Source organism: Lentinus tigrinus (assembly GCF_003813185.1).
Source record: "Lentinus tigrinus ALCF2SS1-7 unplaced genomic scaffold L226scaffold_1, whole genome shotgun sequence".
NCBI classification, from domain to species: domain Eukaryota; kingdom Fungi; phylum Basidiomycota; class Agaricomycetes; order Polyporales; family Polyporaceae; genus Lentinus; species Lentinus tigrinus.
Window position 1 is genome coordinate 1337830 of NW_027137910.1, and position 21421 is coordinate 1359250.

Here is a 21421-nt window from a genome sequence, read left to right on the forward strand (position 1 = left end):
AGGGTAGGGTGAGGCTGGTGTGATAGCACGGTGGAAAACTACTCAAAGACGGGCATAAATGGTGATGATGTTGGCGTTGGTACTGTTGTGTGGGCGGACAGCAGGCAAAAGATAGCTCAAAAGCGAGTCAAGTTCTAGTGGACGTCAAAGGAGGTATATACACCGCAGATGAAGGAGGAAATGCGGTAAGGGGAAGAGTAGACTTTACCACTTCAGCCACTCGCCGTACATATTAGGGACCTCCCCGCGGACGTATGCCTCGAACGTCCGTTTCAAGACCGTCGACCAGTCAAGGTCCCGCTTGTCGTCTGCTACGAGATCCTCCGGGAACTCCGTCGTCCTCTCCGTCGGGGCCGCCTGGTTGGCATCGGCTTGTGAACGGGCTATACGCTCGCCGTTGATGAAGCGAGGTCCAAGGTCTGGCCAGTTCCGCGTGGCATCGAACGGCTGCCACCTATGGAATTTGTGTGAACAAGAGATCGGTGACCTTGAGCCAGGAAAAAACGTACCAGAAGTTGTGGAAGTGGTACGAGTATGCGCCCCTGAAGAAGCCATTGAAGCCGAGTGCATGGGGCGCCGCACTTTTCTCCCTTGGGGTAAAGAAGAAGTCGCCAAACCTATAGTTAGTGACACGATCAGCATGCCTCCTAGGAACGACGTCGCGGACTACGTACTCAGTGAAGTAAGGCTGTGGCGGGCGCTCGCGCTGGAAGTCTTCGGTGTTCAACCACGCAGAGTCGAAGAGGGCGTCAGGCAAACGCAACAACAGCGGCTCCAGCGCAGCGTCCTTCGTATACCTCGATACCGTCATTGGGTGGAAATCGAGACCATTCTTGAGCGCCGTCCGGAACAAGAACGTGCCAATCGCCGAGCCCTTGTTCAGCTTCAGCACCGCAGTGTTATACCTTTCCAGGCGCGACCAGCGGTAGGCAAAGGCGCCTTTCCAGCCCCAAAGTTCCTCCCAGTCGCGCAGGAGAATGGTATCGGCATCGAGGTAGATACCGCCGAACCGGTGGCAGAGCACGAACCGCGCCATGTCCGATAGGATGACGGACAACCGATCATACGACGACGGCGACTTGGAGCCGACGCGGTTCACCTGGTCGTCTTCATCGCCGCCAGAAGTTTTGGTGGCGCCCTCCGCAGCAGACCCATCACCAGTCGTGGTAGTCGATGGTTCAGCTTGCTGCTGAGGGATCTTCTCCACGACACCGCCCGAGTTGAATAGCGTGTCCCGAAGATCACGCCATTCGTCCTTCAGCTCCGGGATACCGTCGAGCTGCTCTGTAGTGTTCCACAACTTGAACTGGATGACATCCTTGAAGCGCGGGTGCAAGAATGGTGACGCCCACGGGTTAGACTTCAGCTGCTCGAACATGTCGCGCATCGCGGTGGGATTCGGCACAGACGCCGCGGGGCCAGGGTTGATCCAGAGCCAGAACTTCGGTCGGCAGATAGTGGGGTCGTCGTGTTCGGCATCCAGGTGCAACCCGAGGTTCTGGGTGTAGAGGAAGGACAACAGCGCGAGATACGGCTTGTCCGTAAACGGCCCTGTCCAGAACATGTGGAACAGGTGCGGGCTCTCTTCGCATGCGACTGGGCGGTCGTGGTGCGCGACGTACTTCGGAGGCTGTGGGAAGTAGACGTGCGGTTCCCAGTCGGCATTGCGCTTCTTGACGAAGCCGGCGTTGGGGTCGGCGATGCCCTGGCTCTTGAGCGCGAGCGCAGGGTTGACCTGTGGGACCGTCTGGGTGCTGTTCTGGAGCTCGCCGTCTTCGACGTAGATGTACTTCCACTCATCCATCTTTCCCCTCCGCACACGAGCCCCGTTGTCCAGACCACCGCCGAGTCTGAGGACTTCGAGACAGTCCCGAACGTACTGTGGGGAGGTATGAGTGACAATGGAACGGCAGGAGTTGGAGCTTATGTTACCTTGTTCTGCGAGAAGTCGCAGTGTTCCATGACCACGTCCATATCTGCCACGCTACCGGGTAATGGGCGCGGAGGATACGCGACGTTCGGCGGTTTGCTCTGAATATCCAGATAGACACGCTTCGCGCCAATGCCCAGCGTGTTGGTCACCGAGGGCGGGCGGAAACGCGTAGGGATAGTCGAGGACTTCCGCGGGGGCAAGGCGGGGTTGATTGGAGGAGTGGTCAGGCCAACAGTCTCGGGGACTATCGTGCCCCAGTCAGAATGAACGCGAGCAAGACAGCAGAGACAAAACGCACTTTTCTGCCCACTGGGGTAGTGTCCAGCAGCTACCTCCCACTCCCATATCCGCTGGAGGTCCTCGCGCCTGTACACCAGCGTAGGCGGTTCTGAGTAGGCTGGCCATGACCTGTCTTCTGGGACAAAGCGGTCTCTCAGAGAGAACATCATGACAACCGTCAGAACAATGGCCATGAAGCCTGTTGCGAGGAGCATCCTGCCTCTTCTCCTCCCGAAGCGGGTGATGGTACTATGGTGCAGCTTGGGGAGGTTGGGGAGCATGAGGCGGAGGCGACGAGTACGGATGCCAGGGATAGGGAGAGAAATGGGGATGAGCCATGACGAGGAGTGGTAATGTCGCTGCCATTTCTCGCGTACAGCAGAGGAATGTGTGGGGAGACCGTTAGCTGGACGCGCTTTTTCGGCATAACCGTTCCCGCGTTGTTGCGGGAAGTATATCGAGGTTGCCATCGTCGAGGCCACCAGACAGTCCAGAGGCGTATTAGAGGCCACTAGGGAGCTATAGGCTAGGGCGCCGCAGGAGGGGAAGACGGGGAGAGGGAGGGCCGCAGAGGACGAGGCGGAGGACGTGGAGGTCTGTCTCGTCCAACGAGCGCAGCGCGTCCGGTCTAATTTGCCACGTGCCACCTGTCCGACCACTGATCTCCCCGCGTCTAAGTTGCTCTCACTGCTGTCAGCGCCTTCGCGCTATTCATTGCACACGGCCTCTTGCCATACAGCTTGGGAACAGTTCAGAACCCAGTGTGAACTCTATGGTGATATTGCCAAATGCATGCTACTCGTACACTGCTCGTATGTCTGCCCTCCTGCTGTACACACATCTCTAGTGCGAGCCTGAGCCCAGAGGCTGCTGCACCAAATCCGCTGGGTCCGTAGGCACGGACAGGATGCGCAGCGTGTTCGTGTGGCCAAGACCGCCCTTCCAGCCCTGCACCGCGACGACGGCCGTGCCAGGCTTGATGATGTTGAGCTTGAGCGCGTTCCGGAGACCGAAGCGGATACGGTTATCGACCTATGAGCAGGAACAGGTAAACACGATGCGGCCACAGGCGAGCTGGATGGGATCTTACATCCGTCTGCCACTGGTAAGGCTCAATGCCCCGCGGCTCAGGGTACCAGAACGGATAGCAGCCCCGGTGCAGGTGGATCTGACGAGCAGTCTGCTGGTTACGGGTGACTGATGGATAGATGCGTGTTAGAGGATGAGCTCCCGCAGCTGTTGGTTCCACCTACCAGTGATGATCGGGACAGCAGGTCTGTACTTCGAGATAAGGCGGGCAGTGTTGCCACTCGTGGACAGAACGATAATGGCGCTCGCATCCTGCTCAGACGCTGCAGCCACCGCCGCGAACGCAACGGTTTCGACGGTTTGCGTGGGACGGGGAGTAGTGTCGCGAAGCTCGTCGTACAAAGCAGGGTAGCAGATAGCAGCCTCCGCGAGCAAGCACGTCTCCGCCATCATGAGCACTGCAGACATAGATCAGAGCCAATGATATCACAGCTACAAGGGTCCGACTTACCGGACTGGATAGGGTACGAGCCCTTGGCAGTCTCACCAGAAAGCATGACACAATCGGCACCGTCCATGACAGCGTTCGCGACGTCGCTAACCTCAGCACGAGTGGGACGAGGGTTGTACGTCATCGACTCGAGCATCTGGGTTGCGACGATGACGGGCTTGCCAGCCGTGTTGCACTTGGCGATCATCATCTTCTGCGCGAGGAAGACCTGGCTTGCGGGAATTTCGATACCGAGGTCACCACGCGCGACCATAACACCGTCGGTCTCCTGCAAGATCTCGTCAAAGTTGAGCACACCCTGCTCGTTCTCGATCTTGCAGATGATCTTAATGTTCGCGCCGTCAGGGCCCAGGACGGCGCGGATATCACGGACATCCTGCGCACGACGGATGAACGACGCAAAGATCATGTCGACGCCATTCTTGACACCGAACTTGAGGTCGGCCTTGTCTTTCTCAGACAGCGCGGGCAGGTCAACCTCAGTCTTGGGCAAGTTGACACCCTTGCGCGAGCTGAGAGTGCCATTGTTGAGTGCGCGAACGCGCACTTGGTCGCCCTCGATAGCAAGGACGAGGAGGGAGAGGATACCATCATCGACGTAGATGAGCTTGCCCGGAGCGGTAACCTTGGGCAGGTTTTTCTGCATTCGAAAATTGAGTTGCAGGCATCACACCAAGTACTAATTAAAATACGCACGTAGTCAACATACATGACCTTGTCATCGCAGATGTCCTTGTATTGATCATCGGTGGACACGATGAATTCATGACCAGCCTTGATGGGAAGCTGCGACGAGATTTGTTCAATATACGAGGCTTTGTGGGGAAGAGTTTCGTGATTCTCACATCCGTCTTGTTCCTCATCACGCCAGTACGGATTTCCGGACCTTTCTGTACGACCTTTCAGTCAGCAGCATTGCATATGCGGCTTTCATACGTACGGTGTCGAGAGCAATGGCGACCGGACGGCCCTCGGGATCGACTTGAAGGACATGAGGAACGAATCTGGTAGGGACAGGATCAACACGTACGGGAAACCATCTTCCTGGTGTTGTCGATCACGCTCTGGTGGTACTCATACTCTCCATGGGAGAAGTTCATCCGAACTAGCAATAACCATGGCACAGTGCATGAGAGCACGACAATGACATAAAGGAGGTTAATACGTACCGATGTTCACACCCGCGCGGCGCAATTCCGCCAGCTTCTCGACATTGTTCGTGTTCGGACCTGTATTTCCGTCGCACTCACTGTCAGACACGAGATCCCCTGACCCCCCCTGACGCAGCAAACGTACCAATCGTGGCGATTATCGACGTCTAGAGAGCGCGTACGCGAAGAATCAACGGTCAATCGCGGTGGCGCGACGCGCGATCGCTGCAGAACGTACCTTGCGGTAGTGCTTGGTCTCCTCCGTCGGCACCTGTGCCTTGGTGGGGTCGAGCGAGGCCGCCCACCGGATGCGAGACGTGATGTTCGAGGACGACATGGTGTGTATGCTGACTGACTGAGGAGGTTATGGGAGGAGGAAGGATCGAGACGGGCTTTTATACGATGAGGCGCGCGGAGCTAAAGTGGACGACGCGATGATGGGTCGATGACACCGATAGATATGCCTCGTCCGCGCCCCAGGCTCAGAAGCTCTCTCAGTCTCAAACCCAGAGTCTGTCTGCCGCATGCTTCCATCGTGTCCAATTGGCCCTGTACTTTACGTTGCCATGAACGTGTCTACCCTTTACGCATCCCATCCGCGACGATCTCTCGACCCGACTCGCAGCTTGCCCGAAAATACTCCCTCGTATCGATGGCCGCGCCGGCCCCTGCGCCACGGCGGCAAGTCGAGGATGGTACCATTTTGAGTCTCCCCAAAACGCGACACACATTTGCTGCTGCACACCCCCGCTTATCGTCAGATTGTCGCAGCGCAAGAGCGAGACGCGACGATTCTCTCGGCCTGTCGTCAGTAACAAGCGCGAAACGAGGCCGCGCGTACTCTGAAATTTCGTATTCGAATGCTTCTCTTCAAGAAAATAGTGATACAGGCTTGGCGTGGCATTCATTCGTCTGCTTGAGACCTACACATACGCGACACACATCAAGGTGTGTCTGCGATTTGCATCATTGTCTCGTCTTCTGTCATGGAACCAGTAGAATGAGCTGCGCCATCCGCTTCATCTCTATGACACATGTATCAGACAGCTTTGGATGCTGCAGTGGGTGAGGACGTACGATGGGGAGTAGTGCAGGCCAAGGACCCGTTCCACAGCCAACAGAAGGTCCTGCCCAAATCCTGTGGCGGAGGAATTCCTCGAGGGATCTCCCATGTCTATCTCGATGAAAAACTCTTGAGGCTCAAAAGTGGGGGCTTTCGAAGGAGGAGGCCTCCTGACAGTATATCGCCCGCCTTCGAGTATCCGGGGAGACGTGCCCAAGCGACGAGCGGAGAGGTTGTTGGCTTTGCTTCTTTGCTGGGTCACGTCGACGATGCCGAGCCTGATCGTGATGAGGGTGGTAGCGATACCCTGTGATAACAACATAAGCAAGATGCGATATGCTTGGGGAACAACATGACATACCATGAGTGCAGGGAGCAAATCGACGCCGAACATCTCTGGATTAACACCTAGCACATAAGTGACGAAGAGCGATATGAGGACGACGGGGTATATGGCCGCGGAATGAATGAACGTTTCCAAGACACGCCGCGGACTGATGGGGACGTAGAAGTTGTAGCGACGAGCACGACGCTTCCATCGGTATATGCGGAAGGCGACAAGACCTGGCGGACACAATCAGCAGTCGGTATGTAGCCACGTACGCTGAGAGCGATATACCTGTGCTGAACACAGTGTAGACAGTCACTGTCGATAGGTATGCTAGGAACCAAGAAGAATAGGACGTGTTCATGAACAGTAGATCCCGCCCTGCGGCATCTTGGGCAAGCATACAGGAGGATGCATAACCAGTGACTGCATGGATGCTTAGCGAAGCTGGCTAACAGCCCATAGATGCATACGACAGACCTGCAGCTGAACAGATGAGCAGGGCTGGACCTATAACAACGACCCAACTGGAGTTCCAGAGAATGTATATGCGGTAAGCCTGATAAGCATGCATGCGTGGTCCGATCAGCTCTTCTTAATATATGCCAAGACCAGTGTTCTCACCATGAAAGTATCTCCAAGAAGTGTCTGAGTGACGTACACCACGGACTTCGCGATGAACACTGGGTTACGCGTGTTCGTGAGGTATTTGGTTATGCCACCCCTAGTACCTCCGTGTATAACAAATCCTGCGAAACAATGGTACATCTCAAGGCCCAGATGCTATGAGATCATATCGCATCATTGCGATTCAAAGTCGAAGAGTTGGCCCACGTACCACAAGGGCTAGCAATAGCATGGCTGTAGAGGTCAAGAATGACACAGTGTGCCACCTTGCTCTATCTCGGACGAGCAAAATGCACACGGCGATCCCATATGTGACAACAAAGACCCCGGCCAGGAGAGTCTCGAGGGTAAAGGAAACAAACTACACCATAGGGTGCGCACAGGTCAGCGAGGAGGCGAATCTCGCGGTGTGGAAATACGACATACCTCCGATGTGAGAACGGTGCTGAAGTCGGAGTCTGTCATGAAGAAAGGCCGGGTGTGTGCCAAGAGAATAACGAAAGCTGCAGGCATACACCCCAAAGGACAGTCACCCGGACGGTGAGGGTCAAGGTGGGAGGCTTCGAGGCTTGTATAGCTCAGGCATTTCGATCAGTTTGCCATGGTTATGCGAACAAACTCTAACAGATCCTTGCGAAGCCGTTCTCTTCAGACGCTGCGGGATAGGCAAGTCAGTCACACAGTTTGCATAGCGGCTGTGTCAGCGCAGACCAGTATGAAACAAAACGGGGACCCATATGGATATCGATGTCAGTGGACCGCGTGTCGCAGGACGTAACCATGCGGTCTCGGAAAAGTTTGCTTGCTGTAGATCAGGTGCTCCGTACTACCGATGTGCCACTTCATGCATGAACGCGATGGGGCGTTCATGTCTACAGCGTTCGCAGCGCACAACAGGACACGCACCAACCGAACAAGTTGTGGCTTGACAGATCTGGACAGACCATGCTTCTTGAACAGCCCATCGCTGGGAGGCTCGGGGATCCCGGAAGTGTGCGGCGTCCATACAAGAATCCGCACAGTTTGGACATGCCTCAGACACGGTACATCGTGGTCCGTGTTCAAGCTGAACTTGATAAAGGTTCTGTGCTGTACGAGTACAATGATTTGTCAAGCGCTGGCCCCGGAAACACCCGAGTCGAGAGCTCGCTGGCAGTGGTATCGACGTCACCACTATTGCTCTATGTGTCCCCTTCCACCTACCGGTACTTCCTTGTACTAATGCGCATGGCCTACTCATCACTTTCGCAAGGCAACACTTCAGCTCAGAGGAGTTCAGCCTGCTAACACCATCGGCCCGGGAACAGTACTAGTCCCGGCGATTACGCAGACACGCAGAAGGTGCCCAGGAACAAGCAATGTATGCTGAGACGCTGAGCTTGCGCCGTTATGACTGATTCGTCGTCTCTGACAGCGACTCATCTTAAGGTTAGTGATCATGGATCGTTTGCAACTTCGTCGTAAACTGAACTAACGATACAGGATCCCATGACTTCTGATCTATGCGCAGCATCCGATTCTGCCGGTACCGCAGCGGCCACACTGTGACAGTGGGTTCTCTTCCGTAGCACTAGGACCGCTGCTCGAGCGCAAAACGTGTTTGCGCTCGGAGTGCTACTGCGTGCTGCGATTCGGTCATTTCACTGTGTGCTGCCTGACGATGTTGTGGCACATGCGACGAATATGATCTATTCGCGCAGCGGATGGCGAACTCTCTCTATCAGTCGCGCAGCGAATCAGTTGCGCAGCGTCTTGAACGAGGCATGTGGCGCCTGCAATTGACTCATGCTACATGCCCTCGATGCAGACAAAGTATGCGAACGTCTGACCCCCCGGTATTTCCGGAGGAACGATGTCCCTTCAGGTGGTCAATATAAACGACAGGTAACTCTGACTCCTCGGGTCTAACATCCCACTTCCTTCATTCTGTCTAGCCCTTGCTACCTTTTGCTACTTGGCCTATTCTTCAAAACCTCACACTTGTCTCAAGAGCAGTACAACGTACGACAGTCCTCGGCAAGCCCGGCTTCTACGAGTGGGGTTCTGCAAGGATCAATGCGTTTCGGAGAAATGGTCAGTGTTCGTTGAGGCTGTCCCTTCGCTTGAGAGCAGACCACTCACTCGCTCTCAGGAAAACAACGGCTCCGCCGATACTGCTGGCGGTTCAAGCCCTGATCCGCCTGCTCCCTTGGGTGGCCATGACTCATCTCAACGCACAGCATCCCCCGCAATACCCGCCGCTGTAGCTGTGTCCCTCGCCATCATCGCAGCGTTGTTAACGTGGCGCTGCGTCGTGCTCTTCCGTCGTCCTGACAGGGTTGCAGCGTTGGCCAGGTTGGGATTTGCCCGACGTCCACGCATGTTCGAAGTCCAACCGATGTATCCGGCACACATTTCCAGGGACGGAAGCTTCTTAAGGACTCTCCTAGTGCGCATATCGTCTTTGGCATGTCGATCAGATTGTCGAACTTTCTTCTCCTCAGCCGCTATCCGTTGTACAGGTGTCAACGGGCTCGGATCCTACTATCTCGCTGCCCCGATCGATGATACGATCGACTGGCCGGTCAACACGGGTTCGTCCTCGCCCTTTTGCGCCAGGGCACTCCCAAGGTCATGACATGGTCGAATTCTACGAGATGGCCCCCCTTGAATCTGCTCCTGGTCAAGCAGCTTCCTCGCTGTGCTCCTTACAGGTAGCTATCCTCATCGCAATGCCGATGAAGGGCCGGAGAAAAGCAAAGATGGATTCGCCGAATATAGTGGACGAGCTTGGAGAGGTACACATTGGTACCATGGATGCCGTGTGTGAGTTGTGTCTCCCTTGATGGTTAAGTTATAAACTTATGACTCGGTCTGTTGACGCCCGTGCGTACGGATTCAGGTTCGGCCTCTGGGCATTCACTTCATGCGGCCCAAGCCCGATGAAATGCCCACTTATTGGAGCTGGTCGGCTTCAGAGCCATTCTCCGCCAAGTACCGCCAGCATGGGTCCCATCCTTGCTCCACATGACATGAATGCGGTTTGGTTGCTGTCCCAGTCCCCGTACTAGGGAACGTAGCTCATGCACTTTCCCAACAATTCCACTCATTCAATTTATACGTGCGGGATATGTGCCAATGTGCTCATGAGCGAGTCTACAGCTGCCGTGAGGCTGTCTAAAGGCACCAACTCTGACTGGTGAGCGTTCAATACGGCATTACATCATCACCTATGTAAGAATGCTTCAAACGTGTCTGGTGCGTGCTTGTGCATCGGTTGCTCTCAACGGCGTATGCAACCCCATATTGAGTGGTCAGACATATGTATTCATGTTTTTACTTGCCAAGGAAGAAGGTGAAGGAGGTGAAGAGAGTACTTGCTAGCGTCGATCGGGCAGGAGATCTTGATGCGGGGGCAAGGAGACCGCACGTGCTGCATCGATGAGCCATATAGCACTTGCGACGCGTGTATCGGAGACGTGACATCCTCTCCTCTCTCCCTCGTCCTCTTCGTCAGCACATACCTCTACTGAGACCATCGCCATGGATGAAGAATATGATGTATGTTTTGCTCCTCGAAGACCACGAAACCGCGATTGACGGTGCGGCGATAGGTCGTCGTCCTCGGTACCGGTCTGACCGAATGTATCCTCTCCGGACTCTTGTCCGTCGAGGGCAAGAAGGTCCTCCACATGGACCGAAACGACTACTATGGTGGTGACAGTGCCAGTCTGAACCTTACTCAGGTCAGTGCCAGGCACATCTCACGCTCTCTCACCCGCTCTAATGTTATGTTGATTTACTTCCAGCTCTACCGCAAGTTCAGACCCGACCAAGCTGTGCCCCAGGATCTTGGCCGCGACCGTGACTACGCTGTCGATCTCATTCCCAAGTTCATCATCGCCTCGGGAGAACTCACGCGCATCCTCGTCCACACCGACGTCACTCGCTACCTCGAGTTCAAGCAGATCGCGGGGAGCTTCGTCTACCGTGATGGCAAGATCTCCAAGGTTCCGAGCACGGAGATGGAGGCGGTGAAGAGTCCCCTCATGGGTCTATTTGAGAAGCGCAGGGCGAAGAAGTTCTTCGAGTTCCTACAGAACTGGAAGGATGAGGACCCGGCTACCCACCAAGGTGCGTTTCCTCCCTATCAGGGACGCGTCAGAGTCATTGAGCATGAAGACCTCAAGGCATCGATTTGGACAAAGACACGATGGCTCAGGTGTATGAGAAGTTCGGTCTCGAGCCCGGTACGCAGGACTTTATCGGCCATGCGATGGCACTCTATTTGGACGACGAGTGAGTGAATGCCAATGCTGTCGTACCTGGACCCACAGCTAATCGGTCGTACCTGGACCCACAACTAATCGGACGCAGCTACAAGAAGGGCATTGCACGGCCTACGTACGAGCGCATCGTTCTCTACACATCTTCCATGGCGCGCTATGGCAAGTCCCCATATATCTACCCCCTCTACGGTCTCGGCGAGCTGCCGCAGGCGTTCGCTCGTTTGAGTGCCATCTACGGTGGTACTTACATGCTGGACAAACCTATCGACGAGATTGTCACGGACGCCGATGGCAAGTTCGTCGGTGTCCGCAGCGGGAACGAGACGGTGAAGGCCAAGCAGGTCGTCGGTGACCCGAGCTATTTCGGTGCGGGCAAGTCTGCTGAGGGTGGCAAGGTTCGTGTTGTCGAGGAGGGCAAGGTCGTCCGTGCCATCTGCTTCCTCAAGCACCCAATCCCTGGTACGGACGATGCGGACAGCGCACAGATCATCATTCCTCAGAACCAGGTCGGCAGGCGAAACGGTACGTACGCAATTGTTCATATATCTACATCATTCTGACGTATACTGGTAGACATCTACATTGCTTGCGTGTCGTCCACGCATAACGTTTGCGCGAAGGACGTCTACGTCGCAATTGTCAGCACCATCGTTGAGACTGACAGGCCTGAGCAAGAACTTGCTCCTGGTCTTCAGCTCCTCGGTCCTATCCATGACAAGTAAGTGAATTTCGTACGTTATCGACAAGATCAGGGCCCTGACGAGCGTGGCGCAGGTTTGTCTCTGTTTCCTCTTTATATACCCCCACGTCCGGCGGCGAGGCAGACAACATCTTCATCACTCGCTCGTACGACGCGACCTCGCACTTCGAGACTGTCGTCGAGGACGTACAGAACGTTTGGAAGAGGATGAACGGCAAGGACCTCGTGCTCAAGAAGCGTGAGGTCAACGTCGAGGCCTAGACGATCTGCGCGCGGATCACGTCCTTTTCACGCACTCATTCATGTCGGTTCGTTTACGCATTACGTTGGTGTCGGTTTGCTGGCTGGATAAAGTTCAATTCGTGTATAAGAAGTAGGAAGATCGTCATCTCATCGCTGTACTTGTCACCACACAATACAATTTGCATCGCACGTTTGCCTTCAAGTTTTACATGCTCACAGCCGTGTGGAGGCCTCGTGCCCCTAGTGACACAGACATTACGGCGACTGTACGCGTGCCAAGAATGTATCAGAAGAATGCATTCATATCGAACTCCGGTACTTTGACGTCCTGCTTTGCGGACTTCATCAAGCTGCCGATGCCTGCCTTGCGGGCAACCAGATCGCTCTCGTCCTTGAACTCTTCAACTACACTTCGCGCCGGTGATGTCCCTCGGGTAGGCGAACGTGAGGGTGATGCTCTGCGGGTAGGTGGCGCGGTCGACATGTCGATGTCGATGAGGATGGATGATTGGCGACGCAACGCGGGTTCGAGCGCAAACCGTGTCGAGAGTGGGCTCGGCGGGCGCCGCAGCGCTCGTGTATCGCGGACAACTGTCGACGGACGCTGGAAGGACCATGTTCGAACAAGGTCTAGTGCGAGGGCATGACAACCTGTGGAGAAGGATGCTCAGTTTCGGGCACATCGTCTGAATAATGTATGGCATACCCATCCTGCAGAAGACCCTGGCGATCTGAAGGACGAAGTTGAACTCAGTGCGGCCGGAGATCTCGCTCGTGCCCTGGGCGGTCTGGAGCGTCTTCGACTTCAGCTGCGAAAAGAGTAGTGCGAGGCTGGGGTCGTCGTAGTGAGGGTCGCCGATCTCGGTAATGTCTACGTCTAGTATGGATGCGATGTCTTCGAGGGGTGTCTGGTGGTATATAGGTCAGCTTATCTGTAGGCATATGATACAAGCCCTTCATTTCACGTACTACAAGGATCCGAACCGCGAGATCTCTCCGGCGGAGCATCCAAAACGCCCAGCTCGCAAGCCACCTGTTACCATCCCTGAACGCAAGCGGAATGACAGTGTTGTTGAGGATGTCTTGCAGGATTGGACCGTCATCGCCCTCGACAACCCGTGCAAGCGCGACGGCCAATTGCCAATCGCCCATGTTCTTGATGCACACACTCACTGCGTCCTTCAAGCTTCCCCCGAGGAGGAAGAACGCTGCAGCATATTCTGAGTCTTCTATCAGCGCTGCATTCGAAACTAACGCTCGTGAAACAAGCATACCGAAACGTCGTTTGCTCAAGAGCGCAAAGGCATTCTTCTGCGCTACGGTGCGCCAGCGGGGCTCGTTGAAGTTGTTGTTGAGGAACTTGAGCATGACCTGCTGTTCCTTGTGCCACGCTGCTTGTCTCCACAATCCATGCACTAGCTTGACCTTGCCCAGCGCAAAGTAGAACAGGCTGCACTCAGTGGGATCACGGTTGTCTCCGGCCATGTACTCGTTCCGCGCCACGACCTCCATATGTGCGCGCTTTACAGTATTCGATATCAGTCAGGGCGTAAAAGGAGGGGAGGATTTACTCACCATCGCGTCTCCAGACCGCATCCAGATGAACACGCCCAGCGCACGCGCGTCAGGCCAGCACATTTTGCCGCCACATGCAGAAACCGACGTCGAGAGCAGCAGATCCTGGCTCTCGCTGTGGAATGCCCAGATCATGTCGCGGTATCGCAGCCGTTCACGACGTTCAAGTCGCAGGCCGGAGGTCACACCGTTGACAGCGTTATTCCCGGACGAGGGCGTGCTTGGCTCTGAGGCGCGCCGGTTGAGGATGTAGAAGCTACGTATTGAGATAAGGTACCGCAGCCCGTTGGGGTCAAGTGCGCGACGCTGCTCTTGAATCTATGGATTGTATGAGTCGTTGGAATGGTGCAGTTAAAGCGACGTGGACATACCTCGAGTGTTGTTTGGATAAGCACCAGCAGAGACTCGTGCTCTCTAGGACTTAGATGAGGAATTGGCTGCTCCTCCAAACGCTCGATGAGCTTCCGAACTGCCGAAGGAGAAAAGGGGTCCTCTTGCTCTCTGTGACACGGAAATTATGTCAGATTAGTTCCAACCTATCTCACGGATGACCTACTCCTCGTTGGTCTCGGGGACGTCAAACAATAACGAGTACTTGGGCCTATGTGTACCATACGCCTGCTACAAATGTGGAATGTCAACGCGGGCGGGGACGAGCCGCACGGTTATACACTTACTGCCTTGACTTCCTCGTCCTTCTGCAGATATCGCTCGATCGGGAGGTTCTCCCACTCGTGTATGCTGCGTCCAGACTCCACATTTCGGGCAAGATTGACGATGACGCTCTTTACCAGCTCGATTTTCTCTGTCTCAGAGTCAGTCGACATCCGCGCTGAAGGGAAAATAGCAGCGTACCCCAAAGCAGACACTGCAGGATCATCTGCGGATGGTAATCGTCCAGCGGGCCATTGAGCCTCGCGACATGCTCAAACAAGCTCTCCGGCTCGTTCTGCGATAGGACTGACGGTGCCTTCTGTCCATACATGAACATGAGATGTCCAGCACCAACAAGGAGGGTACCCCGAGCGAGCCAGATGGAGTCGCTGATGGGGTGAGGTATCATGATGGACATGTCGAGCCTCCAACAAATGCCCCATGCTGGGGTTTCGTCGAAATACGTCGCTCGCTGCTGGCAGAGCAACTCTACCTTGTGTGCGAAACCCACGGCTAGGATGGACTGCTTGTCGGGCGTGGTTGTCCAGTCTAGGTCGCTGATTGGGTCGGATGCACTGCAAGAGATTTATCAGCTGCAGTGCGAGGGTGCACAACCGTAGCATGCATACCTGAGTGTTCGATGATACTCGAGACCAAGGGAAAACTCGGACTCCTTCGAGTCCCAGATGGTGAGCTCCTCCCCTTCCGGTATCGGGGCAACTGTATGCGTGTCAAATTAAAAGTCCTCAACCTTGATATGAAGAAACTTACCGAGCACGGATTTCTTCGCAGAACTGCATCGCGCCATCGTCAGCCCCTTCCTGCCCGTCCGCACCTTCCCCGTGCACGTCCATGTCGAGTTTGAAGCCCCATTGTGCGCTTTTGTACCATTGAGCGCATCTGTAGGGCTGCTCGCGTCGTCCCCAGGTACCCAGAAGGCCAACTCTCCGTCTTCCGACACGCTGAGGAGCACGTCGTGTTTGTCAGATGTCCCGCGCGCGCCTGAACCGATCTGCCCGACCCAAGCCATTGGATCTACAGGGAGAATTATCTTCGGAGGCGCAGGCAGCGGTAAAGATTGCTCCGAGAGTAGGGTAAGGGATGGTGATGGGAACAGGGTGGTGGAGATGAGGAGGATCGTCTGGGTTGCAGTGACCCCAACAAGCGTGCGGACTGGCTGAGAGTGTGGCGCGGACAGGACAAAAAGTAGGGAGAGCGATGGGACGGGAAGGGTGGCTGGGGGCGTGGTGTGCAGAGTGAGAAGACCAGCAGCAGATGAGTATGTTGCGAAGTATCGGCCTGCAAAGTCGCTCTGTTCAGTCATCATAGCATGCACGTACGGTTAATTGAAACAAACCAGCATCGATGACGACGAAGTGGTCTACGTGCCCTGCATCTTCAGTCGTCCACTTCCCGGTCCGGATCAGGCGACCGGTCCTGGCCCAGTCGAACGTCCAAACCTCCCCACATCCGTCCTCACGTATGAGGCCGACGCCCTCGCCGTTGGGTGTCCTGACATACCGTACGATCTCGGCCCGAGGGTCTTCTCCCCCAGGTGCGTCAGCATGGCTGTGTACAGTATCAGATGCGACATGCGTAAGGCTGCCAGCGCCTGCATCGAAAAAGGGCAGGATGGCGAGTTCATATGAAGATAGGGGCGGCGACGTCAGCAGAGTCAGTGAGCCCTTTGAGGGATTGGGTACAACGTAGAGGTGGCTAGGAGGGCCAGGCAGAATACCCGGAGCGGTCTGCAACAGAGTGAACTGCTTCAGAAGCGTAGGTGGACGACGATCGATGTTCTACAGCGGAGGTCAAGATGGACGCGCAGGTAGCGATGGACCGTACGACGTACCGCGACTGCCTGTACAACGAGAGACCCGTCACCCAACACGCGGAGGAAGAGGTCCCAACCTTCTTCGGCGATCTCGCGGACGCGTCGTCGCCGTGCGTCTTCTTCCGCTGGTTGTGGGTCAGCGATGAGGGTTTTGAACGCGGCGGTCATAACCTCGCGGTCTAGCCAGAACACGCTTGAGTCCGTCTGTTTCAGTGCCAGCGAGAATGGTAGCGATGAGAAAGCATCGAGGGCGGTGTGGAGCTGCAGGTACTGAGGCGCGTCCAGGACAGGCATGAATATACGTAGTGTGGCATCGGAGGTAACGGTGTAGAGGGTAGGGTCATCCCTGCAAGGTCTTCAGTATCAGTCTGGGACATCCATCGGCGCAACTCACCTGCTAGACGTCGGAGAGTTGCGCCATATTAGGTCGTTGACCGGTCTGGGATGCGGGACGGCTTGCGTCTGGCGCCCGGTGGTGGTCAAGTATATGCGGACTACATTATCGTGCTGTATGCGGGGTCTGCGACTGTCCTCTGCTGCGCGGCTGGCATCACTTACCAGGGAGGTGGTGGCTATGTACATGAGAGAGGGCGAAAATCGCACGCGGGATAGGGTAGGGACACTGTCCAATAGAGCATGAACGTAGATACACGGCAGCTTGTAAAATATGTGCATACGCGGACGACCACTTCAAAGACCACGTGGGGAGGTCATTCTCTAGGATGAGAGTGTACACGGACAAAGTGGATCGCGTGCCAACCGCGAGTAGGCCTAGAAGGGGTGAGGCCCATGCAGCCAGGAGAAAGAAGATAATTACCGGAGACGCAATTGAGCGCGGAGACATGCTGGTCTTCGGATAGCTGGAGAGAAGAGTGCACGCGCCAGTAATCGTTCTGGGCTCCTGAGAGGGACCAAGCGACCACACGATGGCCGAGGGATGCGACGACCTAGCAGAGGTCAGACCGATGTCGCGTTCAAAGGCAGAACCACGCGTACCAGCTTCATGCTCCTCTCGACGGTGAGACATTGGACCGATTGCGAGATGTGCCGGGTAGATGGGAAGACCTCCCAGAAGGCGAGTGCACGGAGGAACGCGAGAGTGCGGGCGTTGAAAACGGCAACAGAATCGGCGAACGGATATAGCTGCAGAACTTGCATCAGCCCTGCCGCACGTCAGATGCAAGAAAGAGAAGGCATACCAGGAGTGTCTCGCGAGGCAGATAGAGGAACTGGAGGCTCGAGGGCGGACAGCCCGTGTAGGATTGGACAAGGTCGAGCATTATGGCAGACAGCCCAGTAGAGTAGACCAGATTGAGTCTAGAGGATGCAGGCTATGACTCTGGCTCTAAGAGCATTCTAGCGAGCGGGGCAGGTGACGAGCACGAGACGAACAAAGACGAAGGAAGCTATGGCGAAGTGCCCAGCCCAAGTAGCTGGACGCCCGACGCGGTATGGGCGCCTGTTAACACGTGGGGCGCACGCAGGACGTCATTTCCTTGTCCTCGGGCGACGCAGTCGCGCAGTCCGCCTGGCCATTTACCTCGACCTCTGTGTCCCGTCTCTCCCTTATATATTCTTCTCGACTGCTCCGCTTCACGTTCTCTTCATCCGCGCGACTTCCGCCATGCGGCCGTGGTCGTGCATACCCATCGGCCTCCTCGCCTTTCTGCCCCTCGTCGCCGCCGCTCAGCTTCCTCTGCAGCAGCCCGTCCCGACGACCCAGTCATTCACACTCCTTGATGCGATTTACAAGGACCCGGACTACGAGTCCCTCATCAAGCTTCTCCAGCGCGCGAAGCTCATTCCGACCTTCAACAGGTTGAACGGGAGCACCTTCTTCGCCCCAACCAACGATGCAATCAAGCACCACGCCTCTCTCAACCTCCTCTGGCAAGAGGCCCTGAATGACGACGCCTCGGATTTGCAGGACAATCTCCAGTTGCAGCTCCGACAGCAGCTTTTTTACCACCTCCTCAACTATACACTCCTTGACGTACCTACCGAGCAAACACCTCAAATACACCGGACGCTCCTGTACCCGCGAGATACCTCAGAACCACCCACTCAAGAGCCTCCCCCATACCCGCCATGGATGCCGGTGCAGAACGGCACGCTCGGGGCGGAACCACAGCGGCTGCGGCTTTCTGCTCGGGACGAGACACTATGGGCCGGCGTGGACGCGGCTGGGAAGGGTGGAGTGAAGGTGGTCAAGGATGCAATAGAGACCTCGAACGGTCTGCTTCTCGGACTTGATAGAGTGCTGGAGATGCCGCCAGACCTAGGTGAGTACCCTGTATCACGCGCCACGGGTATCGTGAATTCCAACGCGGACGGAAGTCGCCTTGTCAGACTTGCTCGCACCGCATAGGGATGTAATTCCCTCACTTCTCTATGCGATATGAGTAATGTTGCATGATTAGGCGGGAGGAGGGATCCAAGTCCGAAGCGCGAGCTCGGGGTCCTTGTCGGCTTATGCCATACGGAATGGTCGACTACATCCCTCTTCCTGTTAGCTCGTCGCAGCGGCTTGTCAAAGACAGCAGGATACTGAATAATTTGTCGGACCCGATTCCCGCCGTGCCGGTCCATAGCTGAACTCACGCAATGCTAATCTTGGCTCGGATGCAGCAACGGTCGTATCTCGCCATCCAGGCCTGTCCTACCTCCACAAGATTCTCACCCCTGAGCTCACGAGCTTCCTGAACAACACCCCGACTCTCACCTTGTTTCTCCCCGTCGACGATGCCTGGGCAGCGTTGCCGCCATTGGAACGCCTTTGGCTCGAAAGTGAATTCGCGGCAGACGACTTGGCGCGGATACTCGATATGCACACCGTGCTTGTTGAAGGCGAGGTTAAGTGGTCAGATTCGCTGCGAAAGCCAGTCAACTGTACGTCATCCTCTTTCGATAGCCACTCCTGTGACTGAATTGTTCGTCTCAGTGACAACCCTCCACGGCCATACCCTTGAGATCGTGCCCAAAGACGACAAGATCAAGGTGTCCGATACCGAAATCGTCGAGCGCGATATCTACGCATCCAACGGCGTCCTCCACACTGTCTCCTCCCTGCTCATTCCCGAGGGCGCGCTCCAGCTCACCCCGGAGAAGTACCTTCTAGCGCTCAACTGCACGGAATTCGTTTCCCTGATCCATTCCGTGAACCTGACTCACCTCATCAACGATACGGAGACGGATTACACGATATTGGCCCCACGAGACGATGTTATCAAGCTATTCACGCGGGACGACCTTCCCCATCGTGGAAGCGAAGAGTTGAAGCGACTTCTCCAGTACCACTTCATTCCCGGGAGATGGACAGAGAAGAAGTTCGAGGATGGCATGCTGGTGGAGACAGCCTTGGAGGAGGTCGGCCTTGCCGGCGGACGGCAAGTGATGACGGTGGAGGTTTCTGAGGATAGCAAGAAGAGCGATGCCAAGGCAATTCGGTTCGCGGGTGCTGGGGTCTTAGGCGAACCAGGTACTTCATTGCATTTGCAGACGCTCTAGCAAGCAAAACTGACAGCTTTACCTGCAGAGGAGGCCGGAAACGCGCTGATTTATTTCATCTCAAGACCGCTGGTACCTCCCGTGGACACGCTGGAGACCATCACTCCGAACCTCGAATTCTCGTCTTTCATCACTGGTATCTTCTCCACCAACCTCGCGGACACCCTGAAGTCAACTCCCAAGACAACGCTGCTGATCCCACGAAACCACGCGTTCAGGCGCCTCGGCATGCTCGTCAGCGATCATCTTCTCTCTACATCCGCGAAGGCGGATTTCGAGCGTGTCATCCGCCATCACGTCCTTGCTAGCGTTGAGTATTCCGATGCTCTCGTGAACGGATCGAAACGGACCTACCCAACCTTGGAAGGTTCAGACATTCATGTCGACAAGCGGGGCGCTGACCACTCGGTCATCCTCGCCTCGAGCGGCGGCTGGGCGGATATGCAGGCGGGCCTGTTGCCGAAGAACATGCTCACGCAGACCGGCGTTGTCCATGAGATCTCGGACATCATGCTCCCTCGTTCGGTCGAGCTGACAGTCGGGAAACTCGTCAAGGCAGCAAAGGCCTCGACCATGAGCACGATGATCGTGAAGGCCGGCTTCGATTGGATCCTCAACGGTACTGCACCACCCGAAGATTCACCATGGGCGGAGAAGGGACTACCTGGCTCCGGTTGGACCCTGCTGTGCCCGACGGACGAAGCGTTCAAGGACGTCAACCTCACGGAGTTGTACTCGGACCAGGAGCGACTTCGTGAGATTGTCACGCAGCACCTCATCCCCACTCCTCCTACGAAGCCTTCTAGCGACATCTCGGTCCTCGATACCATGGTCAACAACCGCCCGCTACCCCTCGACGATGAGGCGACGTTTTCCACTCTGCGTAGTTCTGACTCCGCGTACGGCGATATCATCGTTCGCGTGCTTGATGGTCGCAAGAACCGGGAGGAAGGCACCGTCATCGGCGTGAAGGGCGCACGAGGGAAGGACGGCGAGCAAGACTGGGCGTATGTCATCTCCTGGGGCCGATCCACAACCGGGGGCGGCACTGGAGGCGTCGTCCAGATTGACCGCCTGTTGTCTCCGTATGCTCCGAGCTTGTGGGTCGAGTACGGCGCGCCTGTCGGGGTTGGGGTCTTTGGTGTCATCCTCATCGGAGCGTTCTTCTTTGGCGTCCGGTGGGTATGGCAGAGGGATACCACGGAGGCGACATACGAACCCGTCGGCGGGTTTGGCCCCGACGACGGGGAGGATTAAGGAGGGGATGACGGTATCTTATGTAGGTTCGTATATTGCTTGGCTTGTTTTAGTTCTATAGACCTAGGATCGGAAGTGCTCTCATGATGTTCCAGTCGGTAGTATACAGTGGCTAATGTGTAAGATGTGTATTTGCTGTTATTGGTAACATGTATATGTGACGGGTCGATTGTGGTTTCCAGAGGAGCTTGGTACGGCGTCAGTCACCTTGTCGTGGTCAGCATCTCCTGCGGTTCCTGCGCCATCCCTCACATGTCTCCCGCCACCGAGCTCCGGAAGAATAACGGAAGCATTGGTAACGGTTTGGCTATTCCTCATGAGGTCAGTCCGTACCTCGTGAGAGGTGTTTGCGGCAGAGCCCGAGCACAACGATCGACACGCTGGTGTTGACGTCGAGATGAGCCCCCGGTCCGGCGCTTCTTCCCCACACTCATAATGGTTTGGTAGCGTTTAGCGTGCGGG

At 55.8% G+C, this 21421-nt stretch overlaps 7 protein-coding genes across 7 annotated transcripts; 3 read left to right on the forward strand and 4 right to left on the reverse strand.

The window, feature by feature from the left end:
* Window positions 1–204: 204 nt before the first annotated feature.
* L226DRAFT_564685 (uncharacterized protein) lies at window positions 205–2682 on the reverse strand (the record flags this gene model as incomplete). Its single annotated transcript, XM_067683673.1, has 5 exons — window positions 205–454; window positions 510–617; window positions 675–1879; window positions 1933–2177; window positions 2232–2682. The coding sequence occupies 5 exons, from the start codon at window positions 2680–2682 to the stop codon at window positions 205–207; spliced, it is 2259 nt and encodes a 752-aa protein (XP_067542632.1).
* A 325-nt stretch (window positions 2683–3007) lies between these two features.
* L226DRAFT_549095 (pyruvate kinase) lies at window positions 3008–5326 on the reverse strand. The gene is made up of 11 exons (XM_067682648.1): window positions 5142–5326; window positions 5049–5070; window positions 4922–4981; window positions 4783–4857; window positions 4693–4733; window positions 4598–4642; window positions 4449–4538; window positions 3753–4392; window positions 3466–3699; window positions 3303–3409; window positions 3008–3244 (listed from the first exon to the last, which is right to left on the reverse strand). The coding sequence occupies exons 1-11, from the start codon at window positions 5238–5240 to the stop codon at window positions 3056–3058; spliced, it is 1602 nt and encodes a 533-aa protein (XP_067542633.1). The 5' UTR covers window positions 5241–5326; the 3' UTR covers window positions 3008–3055.
* Window positions 5327–5846: 520 nt separating this feature from the next.
* L226DRAFT_564687 (uncharacterized protein) lies at window positions 5847–7386 on the reverse strand (the record flags this gene model as incomplete). The annotated part of the gene is made up of 8 exons (XM_067683674.1): window positions 5847–5928; window positions 5981–6273; window positions 6328–6530; window positions 6586–6720; window positions 6775–6853; window positions 6919–7077; window positions 7133–7282; window positions 7348–7386. 8 exons carry the CDS (start codon window positions 7384–7386, stop codon window positions 5847–5849), a joined length of 1140 nt encoding a protein of 379 aa, XP_067542634.1.
* Window positions 7387–8497: 1111 nt separating this feature from the next.
* L226DRAFT_15236 (uncharacterized protein) lies at window positions 8498–10030 on the forward strand. Its single transcript, XM_067672451.1, has 5 exons — window positions 8498–8785; window positions 8856–8994; window positions 9053–9349; window positions 9405–9726; window positions 9803–10030. The coding sequence occupies exons 1-5, from the start codon at window positions 8625–8627 to the stop codon at window positions 9844–9846; spliced, it is 963 nt and encodes a 320-aa protein (XP_067542635.1). The 5' UTR covers window positions 8498–8624; the 3' UTR covers window positions 9847–10030.
* A 342-nt stretch (window positions 10031–10372) lies between these two features.
* On the forward strand, window positions 10373–12353 carry L226DRAFT_475509 (rab GDP-dissociation inhibitor). The gene is made up of 7 exons (XM_067676673.1): window positions 10373–10461; window positions 10515–10646; window positions 10710–11034; window positions 11091–11199; window positions 11278–11711; window positions 11763–11907; window positions 11964–12353. Exons 1-7 carry the CDS (start codon window positions 10444–10446, stop codon window positions 12148–12150), a joined length of 1350 nt encoding a protein of 449 aa, XP_067542636.1. The 5' UTR covers window positions 10373–10443; the 3' UTR covers window positions 12151–12353.
* A 65-nt stretch (window positions 12354–12418) lies between these two features.
* L226DRAFT_497242 (uncharacterized protein) lies at window positions 12419–17699 on the reverse strand (the record flags this gene model as incomplete). Its single annotated transcript, XM_067677602.1, has 19 exons — window positions 17395–17699; window positions 17192–17338; window positions 17013–17142; window positions 16873–16966; window positions 16754–16817; window positions 16590–16702; window positions 16214–16541; window positions 15719–16160; window positions 15133–15660; window positions 14991–15081; window positions 14563–14936; window positions 14385–14512; window positions 14264–14325; window positions 14079–14208; window positions 13708–14025; window positions 13407–13653; window positions 13102–13352; window positions 12839–13040; window positions 12419–12783 (listed from the first exon to the last, which is right to left on the reverse strand). The coding sequence occupies exons 1-19, from the start codon at window positions 17473–17475 to the stop codon at window positions 12419–12421; spliced, it is 4095 nt and encodes a 1364-aa protein (XP_067542637.1). The 5' UTR covers window positions 17476–17699.
* On the forward strand, window positions 17700–21178 carry L226DRAFT_528269 (FAS1 domain-containing protein). The gene is made up of 4 exons (XM_067679313.1): window positions 17700–18477; window positions 18824–19084; window positions 19137–19673; window positions 19731–21178. The coding sequence occupies exons 1-4, from the start codon at window positions 17820–17822 to the stop codon at window positions 20957–20959; spliced, it is 2685 nt and encodes an 894-aa protein (XP_067542638.1). The 5' UTR covers window positions 17700–17819; the 3' UTR covers window positions 20960–21178.
* Window positions 21179–21421: the final 243 nt, after the last annotated feature.